Raw genomic sequence first — 17,955 nt, forward strand, 5'->3', positions numbered from 1 at the left:
TCAATCTGGCAACCTGCGTACGCGTCGAGTCTGAGGGGAAGAGGCGGGAGAAACAGCTTTCCAATATTTTGAATTTGTACTGACATGACGTGAAGGTCAAGGTAAAGCATTTTTTGTTCTTGCTGTTTTTAGTTAGCTTATGTACTAGCATAACATATCTACCCGATTAGCCTGCTAGCTTAGCTTATATTGTTTTTTTGCTTCCAGTATAGTTCCCAATTACATGTTTCAAATTAATTATGTTTGTGTGTACTTAGTATGACAATTAATTTATTAAAAATTTCTAATAGTAATATTTTATGCATTGATAGTGTGTAAAAATTATTTTTACAGAACATAGCATGTTGCAACAATCCATATATATATATATATATATATATATATATATACACAGGTGCTGGTCATATAATTAGAATATCATCAAAAAGTTCATTTTTTTATTATAAATTATTTTTAAAAATGAAACTTTCATATATTCTAGATTCCCTACATGTAAAGTAAAACATTTCAAAAGTTTTTTTTTAAAATTTTGATGATTAGAGCATACAGCTCATGAAAGTCCAAAATCCAGTATTTCAAAATATTAGAATATTTCCTAAAATCAATCAAAAAATGGATTTGCAAAACAGAAAAGTTCAAGTTCTTTAAAGTATGTTCTTTTGTGCACTCAATACTTGATCGGCAGGACATATTACAGCAAATGACTTGCTCCTAGCACAAATTACTGCATCAGTGAAGTGTGGCATGGAAGTGATCAGCCTGTGGCACTGCTGAGGCACTATTGAGCCTTCAGATCATCTGTATATTGTTGGATCGACTGTTTCTCATCTTTCTCTTGAAAATATCCCATAGATTCAGGTCAGGCATATTGGCTGGCCAATAAAGCACAGTAATATCATGGTCAGCAAACCACTTGGAAGTGGTTTTTGCACTGTGGGCAGGTGCTAAAGTCCTGCTGGAAAAGGAAATCAGCATCTCCATAAAGCTTGTCAGCAGATGGAAGCATAAAGTGCTTCAAAATCTCCTGGAAGATGGCTGCATTGACTTTGCACTTGATAAAACACAATAGACCAACACCAGCAGACGTCACGCCCCCCCAAATCATTATTGACTTCAGAAACTTCACACTAGACTTCAAGCAGCTTGGATTCTGTGCCTCTCCAGTCTTCCTTCAGACTCTGGGACCATGATTTCAACATGAAATGCAAAATTTACTTTTATCTGAAAAGAGGACTTTCGACCACTGTTCACTGTCCAGTTCTTTTTCTCCTTAGCCCAGGTAAGATGCTTCTGACATTGTCTCTGGTTCAGAAGTGGCTTGGTAGTCCTTTTCCTGAAGATGTCTGAGTGTGGTGACTCTTGATGTGCTGACTCCGGCTTCATTCTACTCATTGTGAAGCTCTCCCAAGTGTTTGAATCGGCTTTACTTGACAGTATTGTCAAGCTTGCGGTCATCCCTGTTGCTTGTGCACCTTTGCCTACCCAATTTCTTCCTTCCAGTCAACTTTGCATTTAATATGCTTTGATATTTCACTCTGTAAACAGCCACCCCATTCAGTAATGACCTTCTGTGACTTACTCTCTTTGTGGAGGGTGTCAATGATTGTCTCCTGGACCATTGCCAAGTCAGCAGTCTTCCCCATTAGTGTGGTTTCAAAAAACAAAAGATACCCGGATTTTATACTGTAGGGATGGTCATTTAATGAAACTCAAATGTAAATATTCTAATATTTTGAGATACTGGATTTTGGACTTTCATTAGCTGTACGCTCTAATCAACAAATTTCCAAAAAAAAACTTTTGAAATGTTTTACTTTACATGTAGGGAATCTAGAATATATGAAAGTTTCATTTTTTAAAATAATTTACAATAAAAAAAATGAACTTTTTCACGATATTCTAATTATATGACCAGCACCTGTATATACACAGTATCTCACAGAAGTGAGTACACCCCTCACATTTTTGTAAATATGTTATTTTTATCTTTTCGTGTGACAACACTGAAGAAATGACACCCAAAGTGTCAATATTTTGTGTGGCCACTATTTTCCAGCACTGCCTTAACCCTCTTGGGAATGGAGTTCACCAGAGCTTCACAGGTTGCCACTGGAGTCCTCTTCCACTCCTCCATGACAACATCACGGAGCTGATGGATGTTAAGAGACCTTGCGCTCCTCCACCTTCCGTTTGAGGATGCCCCACAGATGCTCAATAGGGTTTAGGTACCCTCAGCCTCTCCCCAGTCCATGACACTCCCACCACCATGCTTGACTATAGGCAAGACACACTTGTCTTTGTACTCCTCACCTGGTTGCCACCACACACGCTTGACACCATCTGAACCAAATAAGTTTATCTTGGTCTCATCAGACCACAGGACATGGTTCCTTAGTCTGTTTGTCTTCAGCAAACTGTTTGCGGGCTTTCTTGTGCATCATCTTTAGAAGAGGCTTCCTTCTGGGACGACAGCTATGCAGAACAATTTGATGCAGTGTGCGGCGTATGGTCTGAGCACTGACAGGCTGACCCCCCACCCCTTCAACCTCTGCAGCAATGCTGGCAGCACTCATACATCTATTTTCCAAACACAACCTCTGGATATGACGCTGAGCACACGCACTCAACTTCTTTGGTCGACCATAGCGAGGCCTGTTCTGAGTGGAACCTGTCCTGTTAAACCGCTGTATGGTCTTGGCCACCGTGCTGCAGCTCAGTTTCAGGGTCTTGGCAATCTTCTTATAGCCTACGCCATCTTTATGTAGAGCAACAATTCTTTTTTTTTCAGATCCTCAGAGAGTTCTTTGCCATGAGGTGCCATGTTGAACTTCCAGTGACCAGTATGAGAGAGTGAGAGCAATAACACCAAATTTAACACACCTGCTCCCCATTCACACCTGAGACCGTGTAACACTAACGAGTCACATGACACCGGGGAGAGAAAATGGCTAATTGGGCCCAATTTGGACATTTTCACTTAGGGGTGTACTCACTTTTGTGGCCAGCGGTTTAGACATTAATGGCTGTGTGTTGAGTTATTTTGAGGGTACAGAAAATTTACACTGTTATACAAGCTGTACACTCACTACTTCACATTGTAGCAAAGTGTCATTTCTTCAGTGTTGTCACATGAAAAGATGTGAGATACTTCTGTGAGATACTGTATGTATATATAAGATTTTTAGGCATGGTTGTGTTTCCAGTTTGTTTTATTATGCAATACATAAGCACTTATTTTATATTTCAAGCATGTTGTTTGTGGACTTAATGTAATAAACATCATACAATGGTGAAATAGGTTATAATTAGTCATCACAATAACAACTTTACATTACAGCCTGGGTTCTAAAGGAGAATCAAACCTGCAACCTTCAGGTAAACAGGTAGCCTACTTTTAAACATCCATTTGTCAGATCGCAGAATCAAGTGAGCTGTAAAAAGCTGAATAAAAAGGATGAAAAAATTACTGAAGGAGTTCCTATGTATGCCAGATTCTTGTTGCTGCATTTCTTTCACTATCTGGCCCAACTTATGCATGAAATTCATAGTGTGTCATATAAAATACTAAAATCTTGATGCTAGTAAAATCTATCAAAAACACAATTTAAAAGTAATGCAAAACAGAGTCAATTTTTTTTAATCATATATGTTTTATTCTCAATACAGCAAAATACAAAGATGATTCGCAACAGACTCAGAAAATCCATTAGTAATACTTACTTCACCAAAAAAAAAAAAAAAAAAAAAAAAAAGTTTAAATTACAAGTTATTACAAGTTTGGATAATCGAGGCTCATAAGAGTACCTTTAAATCATAGATCATATTGCATCCATATACGAATATATATATGTAGATTTCTTTTCGTCAATCTCTTTCTTCTCAATACTTTTAAAACTAAATTGATCTTATACTGTTTGCCAATGAATGCTTTGAGATCACTATCAAATGAAGTACATACAGACATCTAGAACAGCTGGAGATCTGGTGACGTTTAGATGGGTGACAGCAGATCTTCCTCATCCTCCACTGCATCTATAGCCCATTTCAACCTGACCAACATCACATTTGAATGACAGAAAGCTGTATTCATATAGCACAGGAAACTGGAACAATCGTACTGACATTACCAACATACAGTGTTCTGTTGAAAAACGAAAAAATGTGCATTTAATATATTCACATTCTATGTACAATTAATACAAATGTTAAATTGTTGTAAAAATTTACCCTAAAAGAGAATTTTATGTACATCTGTACAGCTTAGTATTTAAATAGAAACATGCGAGTGTTATTTTTCAATTGGATGAAAGAATAATAATAATAATAATAATAATAATAATAATAAAATAAAAAAGGTATCTCACCCTGGGTAAAGTTATGATCAGCAAGAAAATTAAAGACGAATTTAAATCAAATCAATCTAATCCTCTAAAAGCACTATCATGAAGTCTAGTAGAAAAGATAAAACCAGTAAAAACATGAGGGGAAAAAAAGAAAAGAAAAGAAAAGCAAAGGACACAGCAACAACTTCATGTCTTGAGAAGCAAAAAGGCCATGGGAATATCATTTTAGCCAACCATATTCATATGCAGTTACTTTCTGTTCATGAATCTGGTACATAAACCACATTAGTGCATGAGTTCATTTACATAAAAGCACAATTAACTAACTATGGAAGCTTGTTTGCACCACTAAAAAAAAAAAAAGTAAAAACTTCACAATTCAGACTTTTTTTCCCCTCGCAATTGCGTGATATAAAGTCAGAACTGCGTTATAAAATCAGAATTGCGTTATAAAGTCAGAAATGCAAGTTATAAAGTCAGAATTGCATTATAAAGTCAGAAATGGGAGTTATAAAGTCAAATGTGAGATATCAAGTCGCAATTCTCACTTTTTTCACGCAATTGCAAGTTTAATCACACAATTCTGACTTTATAACTCGCAATTCTCACTTTTTTTCTCAAAATTGTGAGATATAAACTTGCAATTGCATCTTATAAAGTCAGAATTCTGAGTTTTTTCTCAAAATTGCAAGTTATAAAGTCAGAAATGCGAGATAGTCATAATTGCATTATAGTCAGAATTGTTATAAAGTCAGAAATGCGAGATAAAGTTGCAATTCTGACTTTCTTGCAATTGCGAATTTTTATCACGCAATTCTGACTTTATAACTTGTAATTCTGACTTTTTTCCTCAGAAATGCAAGATAAACTCACAAATACATCTTATGAAGTCAGAATTCTGACTTTTTTTAATCAGAATTACGAGGTATAAAGTCAGAAATGCAAGATATAAAGTCGCAATTTTGACTTTTTTCAAAGTATTGAGTTTCTCACAATTCTGACTTTTTAAACTCTGAGATATAAACTCACAATTGCGAGAAAAAGGTCAGAATTGTGAGATAAAAAGTCACAATTACCTTTTATATTTTTTATTTCATGGTGGAAACAAGCTTCCATAACAATCCTCACCCCTATAAGAGAATGTATTTATTGACTCCCTCAAACCAAATCTCTGAAAAAATGATTTCTTCTGCAAGGTTGAGGCCCAATAACATGACAAGCCATTAAATATTGAACCTCTAGAAGTTTCCATTTGAACTACTCACGAGGACCGATCAAGAGACATCTGCATAGACGGAAACAAATACGATAAAAATGAAACAGTTTGGGAGCCAATCAGAGGAAAGATCCTAGTGCAAGAGACGATATGTTTCCAGCATTTCATATATTGTGGATTGACTTTTCACCTTCCTCTTCTCTGATCTGATTTTCCTTGCGTATGGACAGCGGGAGCCGGTCTGCACTGAAATAACTATGTCATATGTACATATATAAACCGCTATTCTCAACAGAACACTTCATAAATATATCCTCGCATGACTGATTTCTTTTAAAAAGAACTGCAACACACAGGTGACTATGACACTATAAAGGCAACCTCAAGACTCACATTAAATATTTAAATATGATATTTTCATATACAATAGAAATACGTCTCTCATCTCGTATTGCAACCCTGTATCCATGCCGAAAATCCAAGAATGAAATCCATGTTGTTATCTAAATAAAATCTATATTAGGCCAGGTGCGTCAGCCACAGTAATAAAATACTCCTGCGTTTAATACCAGAAAATCGACGGTGAGAAACTGACACCTATGCGAGCGCTACATTTCGTATATATATATATATAAAAAAAAAAAATCTCGGCCTGGGAATTTGCAGTAGTGACGTATACAAACCTGACAGGCTAGAACTGCATCTTACCAAGTGGCTTCTGCGGATGAGCCAGGCCAAACAAAACAAAACAGATTAATAATAATAATAATAATAATGCCTTGATATGGTGCCGAACAGTCTTTTGGTCTGGTATGCAACAAGACGAAAGGAGGAAAGCCTGCACATCTGATCAGTCGAGATGCGCTCTCATGCCATTATTCTCGTTTCACAAGCCTTTGGCAATCCACACCCTCACCTCAACCTCTCTAGATGTGTATTTCAAGATATTGTGTCTCTTAGTTTCCTGTATATCAAATACAAGGCACAATAAAATGATAAAACCTCAATTTTAAAGCACCTTTGGTTAAAGGGAGGTACTTTGGTTGAAATAAAAAGCTATAAACATCCAATTATTATTCATGTTTGCTTACAGCTAGCAAAACAACAAAACCCATTACAGTCAAAGTAAGAAAAGAGGCTTTTTTTTTACCCAAACGAGCCAATGATATGAGCGGGACAATGCAGTGTATGAAGGCTCTGCAGACAGACATGCGATCCGGCCGCCTCCTCTCTTATAGGGTCTGTGGTGGAGGAGCAGGGCGCTGAGTGTTTTCGTTTTTTTTTTATTTGGCAAGCTGGTGTAGAAATGAACACAGTGTCACAGAGATGTCTGAGGCAGATCGAGTGTGTGAGTGTTTTGCGTAGGCATAGAGAGGGGGGGGGCTACGGAGAAAGAGCGCAGCCGCTCTACTGGACGAGCTTGGCGTCGAGCCGCAGCCAGTGGAGGCCCTGCCGCGTGAACCGCACCAGGTCAGTCATGCTGCTGGTGTTGAAGATGAGCGGGCCCATTACTTTGTCCAGTTCAGTGAAGAACTCTGTGGAAAAGACCAAAAAGAAGACGGCGATCAGCTTATTTAAAAGGGTCATAAATTGAGAAATCAACTTTTCCTTGAGCTTTTGATATATAAGAGGTCATCGTACTATAAGAACATCCTGTAAGTTTCAGAACTGAAAACTTGTTAGTCCAATAAAAGCTTTTATTGAGTGAACGACTGATCCTGGAATGTACCTATAGATAGGTGAAACCCCACCCCTGTAAAAAAAGAAATCAACGCCTATTTCATCGTTGCAATTTTAGCTCCGCCCATGGGTGTGTTAGTGAGATGAGGAGGAGAGAAGAGAGATACAGGACTAAAATAACATTACCTTTCAAAGGATCCTAATGCTAGGAATATGGTTATTTATTTTCAACAATGTGTCTCAGTTGAGCTTTATTTAATTGTATTCGGTACATTTCACTGTGGATTCTTTGGTAAATCAAATCGCATTTCGGCGCAGGCTTTGCCAGTGACTAAACGCTCAACTTCACATTGTTTCTCTTAGTAGGATGAAAATAATCTGTTATTTACTGTAAATGGTGATTAAATTATATATAGAAAGCGATCAAAGAACGCTCCCTTTACAATCACTGGAGCTGTCAATCAAACAGCGCAAGTTTATCAGTAACTGAGTTCTGGACTTGCGACAAAACTCCCGTTTTATTCAACGAATCTCCTAGTTATATCGCGTTTGCACTGTTAGTTATGATGAAAGCATTCAACAACATGTCTGATTGACTACAATGTTCATCACTGCAACCTTTCATGCCACGATCTGAATATAATGCCATAGATCTAAATGTAATGCAACACTTTTCACGATTAGTTAACCTTGAGAGCTGTAATAGTAAAAATGTGCTAAAAGAGAGCAATTCTTGGCTATTTCATATGGAAGATGTCAGCCAATCACAGCAGTGGGCGTTTACACTGAATTCTCACAGCAGACACGCCCCTTAAAACAGAGCGCTCAAATCAGAGAGCTAAAAATCAGTGTAGGAAAAATGCCTTTTATTTCTAAATTTTGACCATTTTTGATGTAAACCGCATACTAACATCATAAGTGCACCCCAGGAAAAAAAATGATAAAACGCAGTTCATGACCCCTTTAATAACTGATTATGTTGTAGTCAATGTATGCTTTTTTTTTTTTTTTGCATAGTAAAATAAAACCTGTAGCTGTAGATTTTTGCCATTTTTTGCCAAATAATTTTGTAAGATAAACACTAATACCAAATTTAGTATTTTGTTCTTCCCTCATATTTCAAAAATACTTTCCTTATATTTTGATGGTTAAATCAAACTTCTCATTAAAAACATGTCCCCTCCAGACATCACTTTTGGCCACTAAAGTATGTGAATAATATAGATATCTGTGCAATAATACGGTTTACATTTTTCCAATGATATAAACACACAGCTGAGATTTGCTATATAGTACATATTTCTTTTTGTGAGTGTACTGTATGTGTGTGGGTAAAGTAGGATGTACTATATATCCAACTTTTAATATATCTAGTCTCTAGGCAAATAATCCCACTTGGACAATGCAATGATTTCCATGGAAATTCATGCTTGGTATGAAAATACTTTGAAATGTTAGAAGAGTCAGAAAAGGTGTGCACAAGCAAACAAAAGCACCAGAGTACACTTTTAGATTGTCAGGAAGAAAGCAGAAGTACCTCTCTGCTCTTTGGCGAGCTGTTCGGCCTGATCCCACACCTCGATGGCGTAGAGGAAGTTAGAGGTGACCTGTACGTAGCTGGCTGCCATCTGGTGGATGCGCTGAGGGATGGTGACGGAGGAGCTGACGCTTTGGCTGGAGCTGCTGGAGGAGTAGCTGCCCGCACTGCCAGGAGAAAGCTTGGGAGAGACCGGAGACGGCATTCCCGCCGTTTTGCTGTAGACAGAGAGGAGACGTGATAAGAGTCTATGCATGAAGGGCTTCAAGTCATCTCTACCCAATGGAAAGTATATATTTACACTGTCTGAATCGTTCCCTATCCCCTATATATAGTGCACTATGTGCCATTCACTATGTAGAAAATGGTAATTGTGTGAACAAGTGACAGATTTTCAGCGTCTATTTATAGTTTAGGGTGCGTGACTCTTTAGATTCTAGAGCATTTCATTGGACAGAAAATCTGATGAGAAGCTGAAGTGCAGAGTGAGGTCACCAAAACCGTTGATCCATATTGGCAGAAGTGAGAATAAGTTTTGAATGCTTTTATATCTCTTAAATGTGAATTTTGTCATTGTTTTGAAGCACACTAACTTATAGATAACCTAACATATTCATACTAAGAGTTTAAAAAAAACAAAAAAAAAAAAAACAACAACTTACATTTTGGTTTCACGGCAACTTTAAGAGACTAACTACTATGATTAACTATGAAAACTAAAACAAGAATGTGATCATGTGTTTAATTGTAACTGAGTATTCAATGTTTTTTAAAACAGCTTTAAAACTGAGATTACATTTCCAGAACAGGATCCAGCACAACCTCGTGTTTAACACTTTTGTAGAACAAAACTGAACTACAAAACAAGGTTCGTTTTTGATCAATTTTGTCATTTTGCGAGATATTTATCATTTACCTTATGCTTAGTTAATGACAAACTGCACATAAATGTGATCCAGTCTACAAAAATGGAGCGATATTACCCACTGGTGCATTTTTTGCTACTAGAATAATTTTAAACATGTGGCTGCCAGGGTGTTGCTATGTGGTTGCTAACTTGTTCTGACTGTTGTTGTGCACTGCCATGCGGTTACTGAGGTGTTCTGGGTGGTTGCTTACTGATCTACCCAAATGTTTCTGTATTTACACCATCTACAACATATAAATCAATATAAAGGAACTTACTTTGCTACTCCAGGAGATGGAGCTTGGGTATTACTCAACGAATTCTGGAGAAAAAAAAAAAAAAAGAAAAAAAAAAGTAATTAATACTTTTGTATACATTACGTTTTTTATTCCATTTAAAGAAACATTAACAACAGCAAAAATAATAATAATAATAATAATAATAATATTAATAATAAAACAAATAAATAAATTATAATTTGGTAATTTTTTACAAACAAACTACATTTTTCATGTTTTTTTTGGGGGGGGGGAGTTTTGTCAGACTTTACTACCCTTATAGTCATAATTTAAAAGGACAGAAAATCACGTTACCTTCAAGTGTTCAGTGAGCGTTTTAGAGTATTTCAGTGCACTTTCTTTCCGTAGCTTGAACAGCCTCAAATACAGGAGCGCTTGGCACCTCAGGCTGCAGAGAGACACAGATGGATCATCAGTTACATTAGCCACTGCTTTACTAAACACTGATTACACATTAACAGCTTTAACACCATTTACTTTATTGCTAAAGTTAGTCAAATAAAGATGGTTGGTACATTCGTAATACATTTAATACCATTCTGTTGGAAACTTCTGAAGTGCGAAATTCTGTAGTGCGAAAAAATGCATTGATCGTTTTTAAGCCATTACGTTTAATAATGATTGTGAAAGTAAATTAGCAGTGTTGGGGGTAATGCATTACAAGTAAGTAATCGGATTACTTTCTTGAGTAACTAGTAAAGTAACGCATTACAAGTAACGTACGTAATCAGTTTACTGTCTTAAGTTACTAGTAAAGTAACGCATTACAAATAACGTGAAGTATGTAATCAGATTACTTTGAGTAACTAGTAAAGTAATACATTAAGTATGTAATCAGTTTACTTGAGTAACTAGTAAAGTAACGCATTACAAGTAACGTTAAGTACGTAATCAGTTTACTTTCTTGAGTTACTAATAAAGTAATGCATTACAAGTAACGAATTATGTAATCAGATTACTTGAGTAACTAGTAAAGTAACGCATTACAAGTAACGTGAAGTACGTAATCAGATTACTTTCTTGAGTTACTTGTAAAGTAACGCACTACAAGTAACGTGAATTACGTAGTGAGATTACTTTAAGTAACTAGTAAAGTAATGCATTACAAGTAACATGAATTACGTAACGAGATTAAGTAACTAGTAAAGTAACGCATTACAAGTAACGAATTATGTAATCAGATTACTTGAGTAACTAGTAAAGTAACGCATTACAAGTAACGAATTATGTAATCAGATTACTTGAGTAACTAGTAAAGTAACGCATTACAAGTAACGAATTATGTAATCAGATTACTTGAGTAACTAGTAAAGTAACGCATTACAAGTAACGTGAAGTACGTAATCAGATTACTTTCTTGAGTTACTTGTAAAGTAACGCACTACAAGTAACGTGAATTACGTAGTGAGATTACTTTAAGTAACTAGTAAAGTAATGCATTACAAGTAACATGAATTACGTAATGAGATTAAGTAGCTAGTAAAGTAACGCATTACAAGTAACGAATTATGTAATCAGATTACTTGAGTAACTAGTAAAGTAACGCATTACAAGTAACGAATTATGTAATCAGATTACTTGAGTAACTAGTAAAGTAACGCATTACAAGTAACGTGAAGTACGTAATCAGATTACTTTCTTGAGTTACTTGTAAAGTAACGCACTACAAGTAACGTGAATTACGTAGTGAGATTACTTTAAGTAACTAGTAAAGTAATGCATTACAAGTAACATGATGTAATCAGTTTACTTTCTTAAGTTACTAGTAAAGTAATGCATTACAAGTAACGTGAATTACGTAATGAGATTATTTTCTTAAATAACAAGTAAAGTTACGCATTACAAGTAACGTGAAGTATGTAATCAGTTTACTTTGAGTTACTAGTAAAGTAACGCATTACAAGTAACGTGAATTACGTAGTGAGATTACTTTGAGTAACTAGTAAAGTAACACATTACAAGTAACGTGAAGTATGTAATCAGTTTACTGTCTTAAGTTACTAGTAAAGTAACGCATTACAAATAACGTGAAGTACGTAATCAGATTACTTTCTTGAGTAACTAGCAAAGTAACGCATTACAAGTAACATGAATTACGTAATCAGATTACTTTAACTAGTAAGGTAATGCATTACAAGTAACATGAAGTAAGTAATCAGATTACGTTAAGTAACTAGTAAAGTAACACTACTTTTAAATTTACAACAAAATATATGAGTCACTTTTTCAATTAAGTAAAAAAAATAAAGTATTAAAATAAAGTATTACCAAACATTCAGTTCTCATGAACATGCACTTCAAATGGTTTCAAACACAATCCAAAAGATGATTGATAGCCTTGTGAACTAAAAGCTGTTGACCTGAAATGTGCAGAATCAATGCGTCTCTGATACGTACCACAGCACTGCTAGCCTTTTGTCTGCAGAAGTTGCATCTGGCGCCATGTAGCTCTTCAGCTTCATAGTGTACCTACCCAACAAGCAAACATGCACATTGATGAGCAAACTCATGATTCCCAAACCATTATATGAAGAGAGTGAAAGTTTTTCAAATACTCTAGTCTTACTTGATGAGTTCCACAGTTTCTGCATACATGGGGAAGGGGGACTTTGCCTCCTGGGCGCTTTTCTCCAGGGCGTTTCCACACTCGATGAAAGACACCACAGCGTCCAGGTAGTACACGGCCTTCTCAAACCGGTCCATCTGTGGAAAGGACGATGCATGTGAGGACGAAAACAAACTCTACATGGACACTTCTACCCCAAGCAAGCTCATGTTTAGGAATTATGGGGCGCATTTGACTGAGGACACAGGACTGACAAGTCAAATTTGGCACTAGCGCACAGAAACTCAACAATCTTGCCACTGGCACAAACAGCACTGACTCATGAGTTTTAAACCGTGTATTACATTGGCTTCATGTGAGGAGAGCACCTGTTGTGTCGCTCTCAATGGAGGACTAACACAAAAGGTCAGGGGTTACAGAAATATCAAGCAGATTAACTGACACGGACGTCGAGAACCGTAGGCCAGAAAACCAATCCTCACCAGAGCATCCGCGTTGTGTTTCAGTTTCTTCGCTTCTTGCAGGTAATGGTCAGCCGAATGAACCCTGCAATTCAGACGGAGGATTGGCTGTTTAAAAGGATCTTAAGGAATAAACAAATTATATAGTCAGACATGATATCAAAGTCTTCATACCGGTCCTCAAACAGGAGTTTGGATCTAGATTTAGAGCCATCAGAGAGGTGCGGCACTGCGATGGTATTGTCCGTTTTAGAGATTTTCTCCTGGTTAAAAAAATAACATTGAGAAATGAGAAACTGAAAATTTGTCAAGACAAACTTTGATGTTGGACTTCACTGAAATAATGTGTTAGTGAGTCTTGTGTTCTGAAATGTGTCTCAGTCACAGCTCAACTACTCTCATGGCACAGCAACAACTTAGACAGAATTTTACTGAGCAAGTTAGACAATGACACCGTCCAAATCTCATACCCAATCTCATAGGTACTTCTTTGAATAAGTAATTCCTTAACAATGACTAAAAACGTCCATCCATTCATTTCAATACAACGTTACAAATTTAACTTGTGCGCAAAACTGGAATATTCCATAAAACATTTGAGAATAAAGCACCATTTCCATCCTGTGTGTTCAAGAGAACAAAACCATCACTTTGTGGAAAATTGGTGCAAAATATCTGTAATAAAAATGGAAGTTGCTGCAATCAGGAAAGAAACTGTGGCTCTATTTTCCTCCATCATAAATGAGTTGCAGACAAAATGCAACTCATGTTCTCTTGCGCTCGGATGCTGGTGTTTGTGAACACAATCGTGAGAGACACTTCTGGGAGGGAATTAAACCATATCATTCTGATGACAGACTTTGGCGTTTCAGAAACACCAAACCAACATTTGAAATGCTTTGATGCGATTGGTCCACTTGTTAGTCTAGTTATCCAATCACATCCTCTGCTGAGGCAAAGTCACATGAGTTTTTGTGCATGTCTTCTTAATAATATAAAAAATAATAAAAAATTATGTACATTTTTAGAATTGATGCCTATCTTGCCATTTCCATCCAGCAATTTTTAAATGCGATAACCCAAAATTGCATAAAAATAGGTGGATGGAAATATAGTGATACTTTCATGTGACCAATCAGCGTCAGTTGCGACGCTTCACTGCCATTCACAATTCCTCTCCCGTGGCCTCATGGGATAGTAAAGTGTCCATCAGATGCACACTTCAGAATCTTCTTTTTGTTTTTTATATAAGTCTAAACAGTTAGATAAGATGTTGCACTCTAAGTGAAGGCAGGACAGAAGCTGAATCTGAAGCTGCATATACACAATATAAAGGTGGCATAAATGCATTTACTAGGGCTGTTAAGCGATTCAAATTTTTTAATTAATTACATGATGGGGCGATTAATTAATCTAATCGCAAATTAATCGCACATCAAATTTGGCTGAGAAATAACCCCCAAAAGATAAGTCATTATTGTGTTAAATGGAAAAAAAAAAAAAAAAAAAAAAAAAAAGCATCAAATAAACATTACAAAAAAATTGCTTTAGATTTTGTATTATTATTATTTGATTCAATAGAATTTATTACACAAACATTTAGGCTTCAACAGCCATGAGGGTGAGTAAATGAAGACAGAATTTTCATTTCTGGGTGAACTATACCTTTCATGTTTTTTATTAATATGGAAATATGTTTTTTTTTTTTTTTTAAATGAAATTATACTCCAAATAAGAAACAAAACCTGCCAGTAGGTGGCGGTAAATGTCTAAACGAGTGAGTCATTGAGTCATGCATTCATTCGATTCGTTCAAACATCAGCTGGAATGAAGTAAATGGCTCTCTTTATAAATCATTGTCACTGAATCACTGGTTCACCCAGTTGATTCGCTCAAAACACTGATTCATTCAGAAACACCGCTGTGTTGGTTGGAGATGCACAATCGTTCTGCTCTGGTTTTACGTGTAATATTTCATTGGCAAAAAATTGTGTGATATAGCTTAACTATATCATGATATAAAATATGAGACAAAAACTCATACAGGGTTATTTTTGCCCTGATATCTTCTATTTTTGGGGCATATAACTGCATTCTATAGGCTCCATCATGCAGTGAGCTGTTGCCCTGCTTCACGTTCATCACCATCAACTGTATGAAATGTAAGATGAACTAGGTAGGTCTGTAGCAGGTGCATTAATGCGTTAATTTTAATGCGTTATTTTTCTCCATAACTAATTCATTACATTAATGTGTTAAACTGACAGCCCTAACATTTACACAGGAATTGCATTTGCAGAATATAAAAGCATGAATGAATGAAAAATATGAAATTTTCCTTTGATACTTTGAGGCTGATGGGACAGAACTGGCATAGTTTAGTTATACTTTTATGTTATTAACTGTGTGAACTGTTAATAAGACACCTCCAGACACTCCTGCGTTACTGTACATACACAATACAGGATGTGTTGCGTAAAAGGTGGAGACAGTAAACACTGGCAGCATGCGCACCGTGTGAAGTGACAAGCCACTGGAACAGCCTGGCGTTTTCTCACGTTGAGAAAGTGTTCATCGTGCCTGTGTTGCTTGTGTGTAAGTGTAAAAAGGGTAAGGGTGACAAACGCAAACACACCTTGGCTTCCTTGCGTAACTGCTTTTCGTCGCCCTTGCGGTGTCTGGAGGTGGAGCTGCTCTTGCTGCTGTCTTTGCTGCTGGCGCTGCTGGGTACAGAGTTGGAGGACTGGCTCAGGGTCCGCTTGCGTCCCTGGTGGTCTGATTTGGCTGTCGGCTGCAGAGTAATGGAAGGAGAGGGCGCAGACTCCTTGTCTTTATCCTGAGCACGCTTAGATGAGCTACAGAAGAGATTTGGGTTTAACATGATTAACAAACAGATCAGAGGAAAAGTTACAATTATTCTCACTGCTCTGAAGAATCTGATCTTAATTAACAACAATTGGGCTTTTCACACCGTGCTTAAACCCCGGGTTATCGTCGCTCTAAACCCCGCTTTCAATCCCGGGTAAAGACGTTTCACACTAACAATGTAACAGTAATTTAACCCTGGGTTTAGTTTCACTCTAAACTCCACTTTCAATCCTGGGTAAAGAACGTTTCACACTAACAATACGACCGTAATTTAACCCCGGATTACAGTCCCTCTAAATCCAGCTTTTAATCCTGGGTAAAGAACGTTTTACACTAACAATGTAACAGTAATTTAACCCCGGGTTTAGTTTTGCTCTAAAACCGCTTTCAATCCTGGGTAAAGAACGTTTCACACTAACAGTGTAACAGTAATTTAGAAGCAGGGTTAGCACCTTTTTACCCAGGTTTATGAAACCCTGCTCCAGAGCAGGATTAGAACCGCTTTTGCTTGTACAGTGTGAAACGATGCAGTGTTACAATGTTACGACTAGATGCTTAGTAACCGACAACCAATCATGTGCCTCATATTCACATGCTTTGGACAGTCACGGAAACATTCAGTGTTGTATAAACAACAGTTTTAGTGTTTGGGGGGAAAAAAATGTCAAATGGTGACAGAAAACGCGACAGTTGGAGAGAAGTATAAACTTGATAGTGCAGGCGGCAATATACAATTTGAGGATGTGTAATGCTAGAGCCTTTATGTAAACATATAGCGAGCGGCGTCCAACATGCAAATAAGGAAGTAAACCCAGGGTTTGTACAGTGGGAAACATCAGTTTATGAATACAATGGATTAAGTGTTAACCCTGGGTAAACTGTGGTTTCAAATTTAAAATAAAGCACTGATAGAATGTTCATCGATAACATTTGCTATTTGCATTTTTACATTATACAAAAACATTGTAAGTTGCGTAAAATGAGCAACTTTCTCATTTCCCATCACTGCTTTACAAAACTTCACACTGGTTAATGTAGAGGTTACCTTTATCATTTAAAGTTCTATTTAAGCAGAATGAACTTACTCTTTACTGCTCGATTTGTGTGAAGACTTCTCATCCGGTTTAGACTTCTTACTGTCTGGTTTGAGACTGTCGTCATCATTCTGTGGGAGAAACATAAGATTCAATGAACAGGTATACTACAGTTCAAAAGTTTGGGGTCAGTACGATTGTTTTGTTAAAAAAAAAAAAAAAAAAAAAAAAAAAAAAAAAAGCACTTATTCAGCATGAGGGCCCTGACTGGTTTGCGGCTGTGCAGCTCCATGCGCAACAAACTGTGATGCACTGTGTATTCTGACACCTTTCTATCAGAACCAGCATTAACTTCTTGAGCAATTTGAGCTACAGTAGCTCGTCAGTTGGATCGGACCACACAGGCCAGCCTTCGCTCCCCACGTGCATCAATGAGCCTCGGCCGCCCATGACCCTGTCACCGGTTCACCACTGTTCCTTCCTTGGAGCACTTTTGATAGATACTGACCACTGCAGACCGGGAACACCCCACAAGAGCTGCAGTTTTGGAGATGCTCTGACCCAGTCATCTAGCCATCACAATTTGGCTCTTGTCAAACTCACTCAAATCCTTACGCTCGCCCATTTTTCCTGCTTCTAACACATCAACTTTGAGGACAAAATGTTCACTTTCTGCCTAATATATCCACCCACTAACAGGTGCCGTGATGAAGAGATAATCAGTGCTATTCACTTCACCTGTCAGTGCTCATAATGTTATGCCTGATCGGTGTATACAAATACACACACGATTAAACCAATATTACAGCTCCATTTCAAAACTCTGTGCTCAAAACATGGAATGTTCTTCCTTTCAAACAGTATAAAACAAGTTTTTAAAAAGTTGTTTTCTTCATCCAGCGTATTAAAACGTGATGCTGTTGCCAATATTGGTCAAATTTTGTGCATGTAAATGATCTGCAAAGTTAAAAAAGCACAAAGTCCGCAGACAAAGGGAGTGGATCTCTCTAAGAGAAAACACCTGCCTCAGACTCCTCGTCTGTA

At 37.0% G+C, this 17,955-nt stretch overlaps 1 protein-coding gene across 6 annotated transcripts in view; it reads right to left on the reverse strand.

Annotated features, from left to right (window-relative positions):
• Nucleotides 1-3,630: 3,630 nt before the first annotated feature.
• The window catches only part of aff4 (AF4/FMR2 family, member 4), a 51,140-nt gene continuing 36,815 nt past the window's right edge, over nucleotides 3,631-17,955 (reverse strand). For 5 of the 6 annotated variants that reach the window (XM_051878233.1, XM_051878235.1, XM_051878237.1 and 2 more), the window contains 10 exons: nucleotides 16,963-17,042; nucleotides 15,645-15,864; nucleotides 13,184-13,272; nucleotides 13,031-13,094; nucleotides 12,549-12,685; nucleotides 12,380-12,451; nucleotides 10,277-10,370; nucleotides 9,962-10,005; nucleotides 8,777-8,994; nucleotides 3,631-7,094 (listed from right to left, as the gene is read on the reverse strand). In XM_051878233.1, coding sequence (XP_051734193.1) covers nucleotides 6,967-7,094; nucleotides 8,777-8,994; nucleotides 9,962-10,005; nucleotides 10,277-10,370; nucleotides 12,380-12,451; nucleotides 12,549-12,685; nucleotides 13,031-13,094; nucleotides 13,184-13,272; nucleotides 15,645-15,864; nucleotides 16,963-17,042 — 1,146 coding nt within the window. In that variant the 3' untranslated portion in view covers nucleotides 3,631-6,966. The remainder of the gene's footprint in view (nucleotides 7,095-8,776; nucleotides 8,995-9,961; nucleotides 10,006-10,276; nucleotides 10,371-12,379; nucleotides 12,452-12,548; nucleotides 12,686-13,030; nucleotides 13,095-13,183; nucleotides 13,273-15,644; nucleotides 15,865-16,962; nucleotides 17,043-17,955) is intronic. The other variant, XM_051878236.1, reaches the window with a different exon arrangement.

Source organism: Ctenopharyngodon idella, chromosome 21, assembly GCF_019924925.1.
Source record: "Ctenopharyngodon idella isolate HZGC_01 chromosome 21, HZGC01, whole genome shotgun sequence".
Lineage (NCBI taxonomy): Eukaryota > Metazoa > Chordata > Actinopteri > Cypriniformes > Xenocyprididae > Ctenopharyngodon > Ctenopharyngodon idella.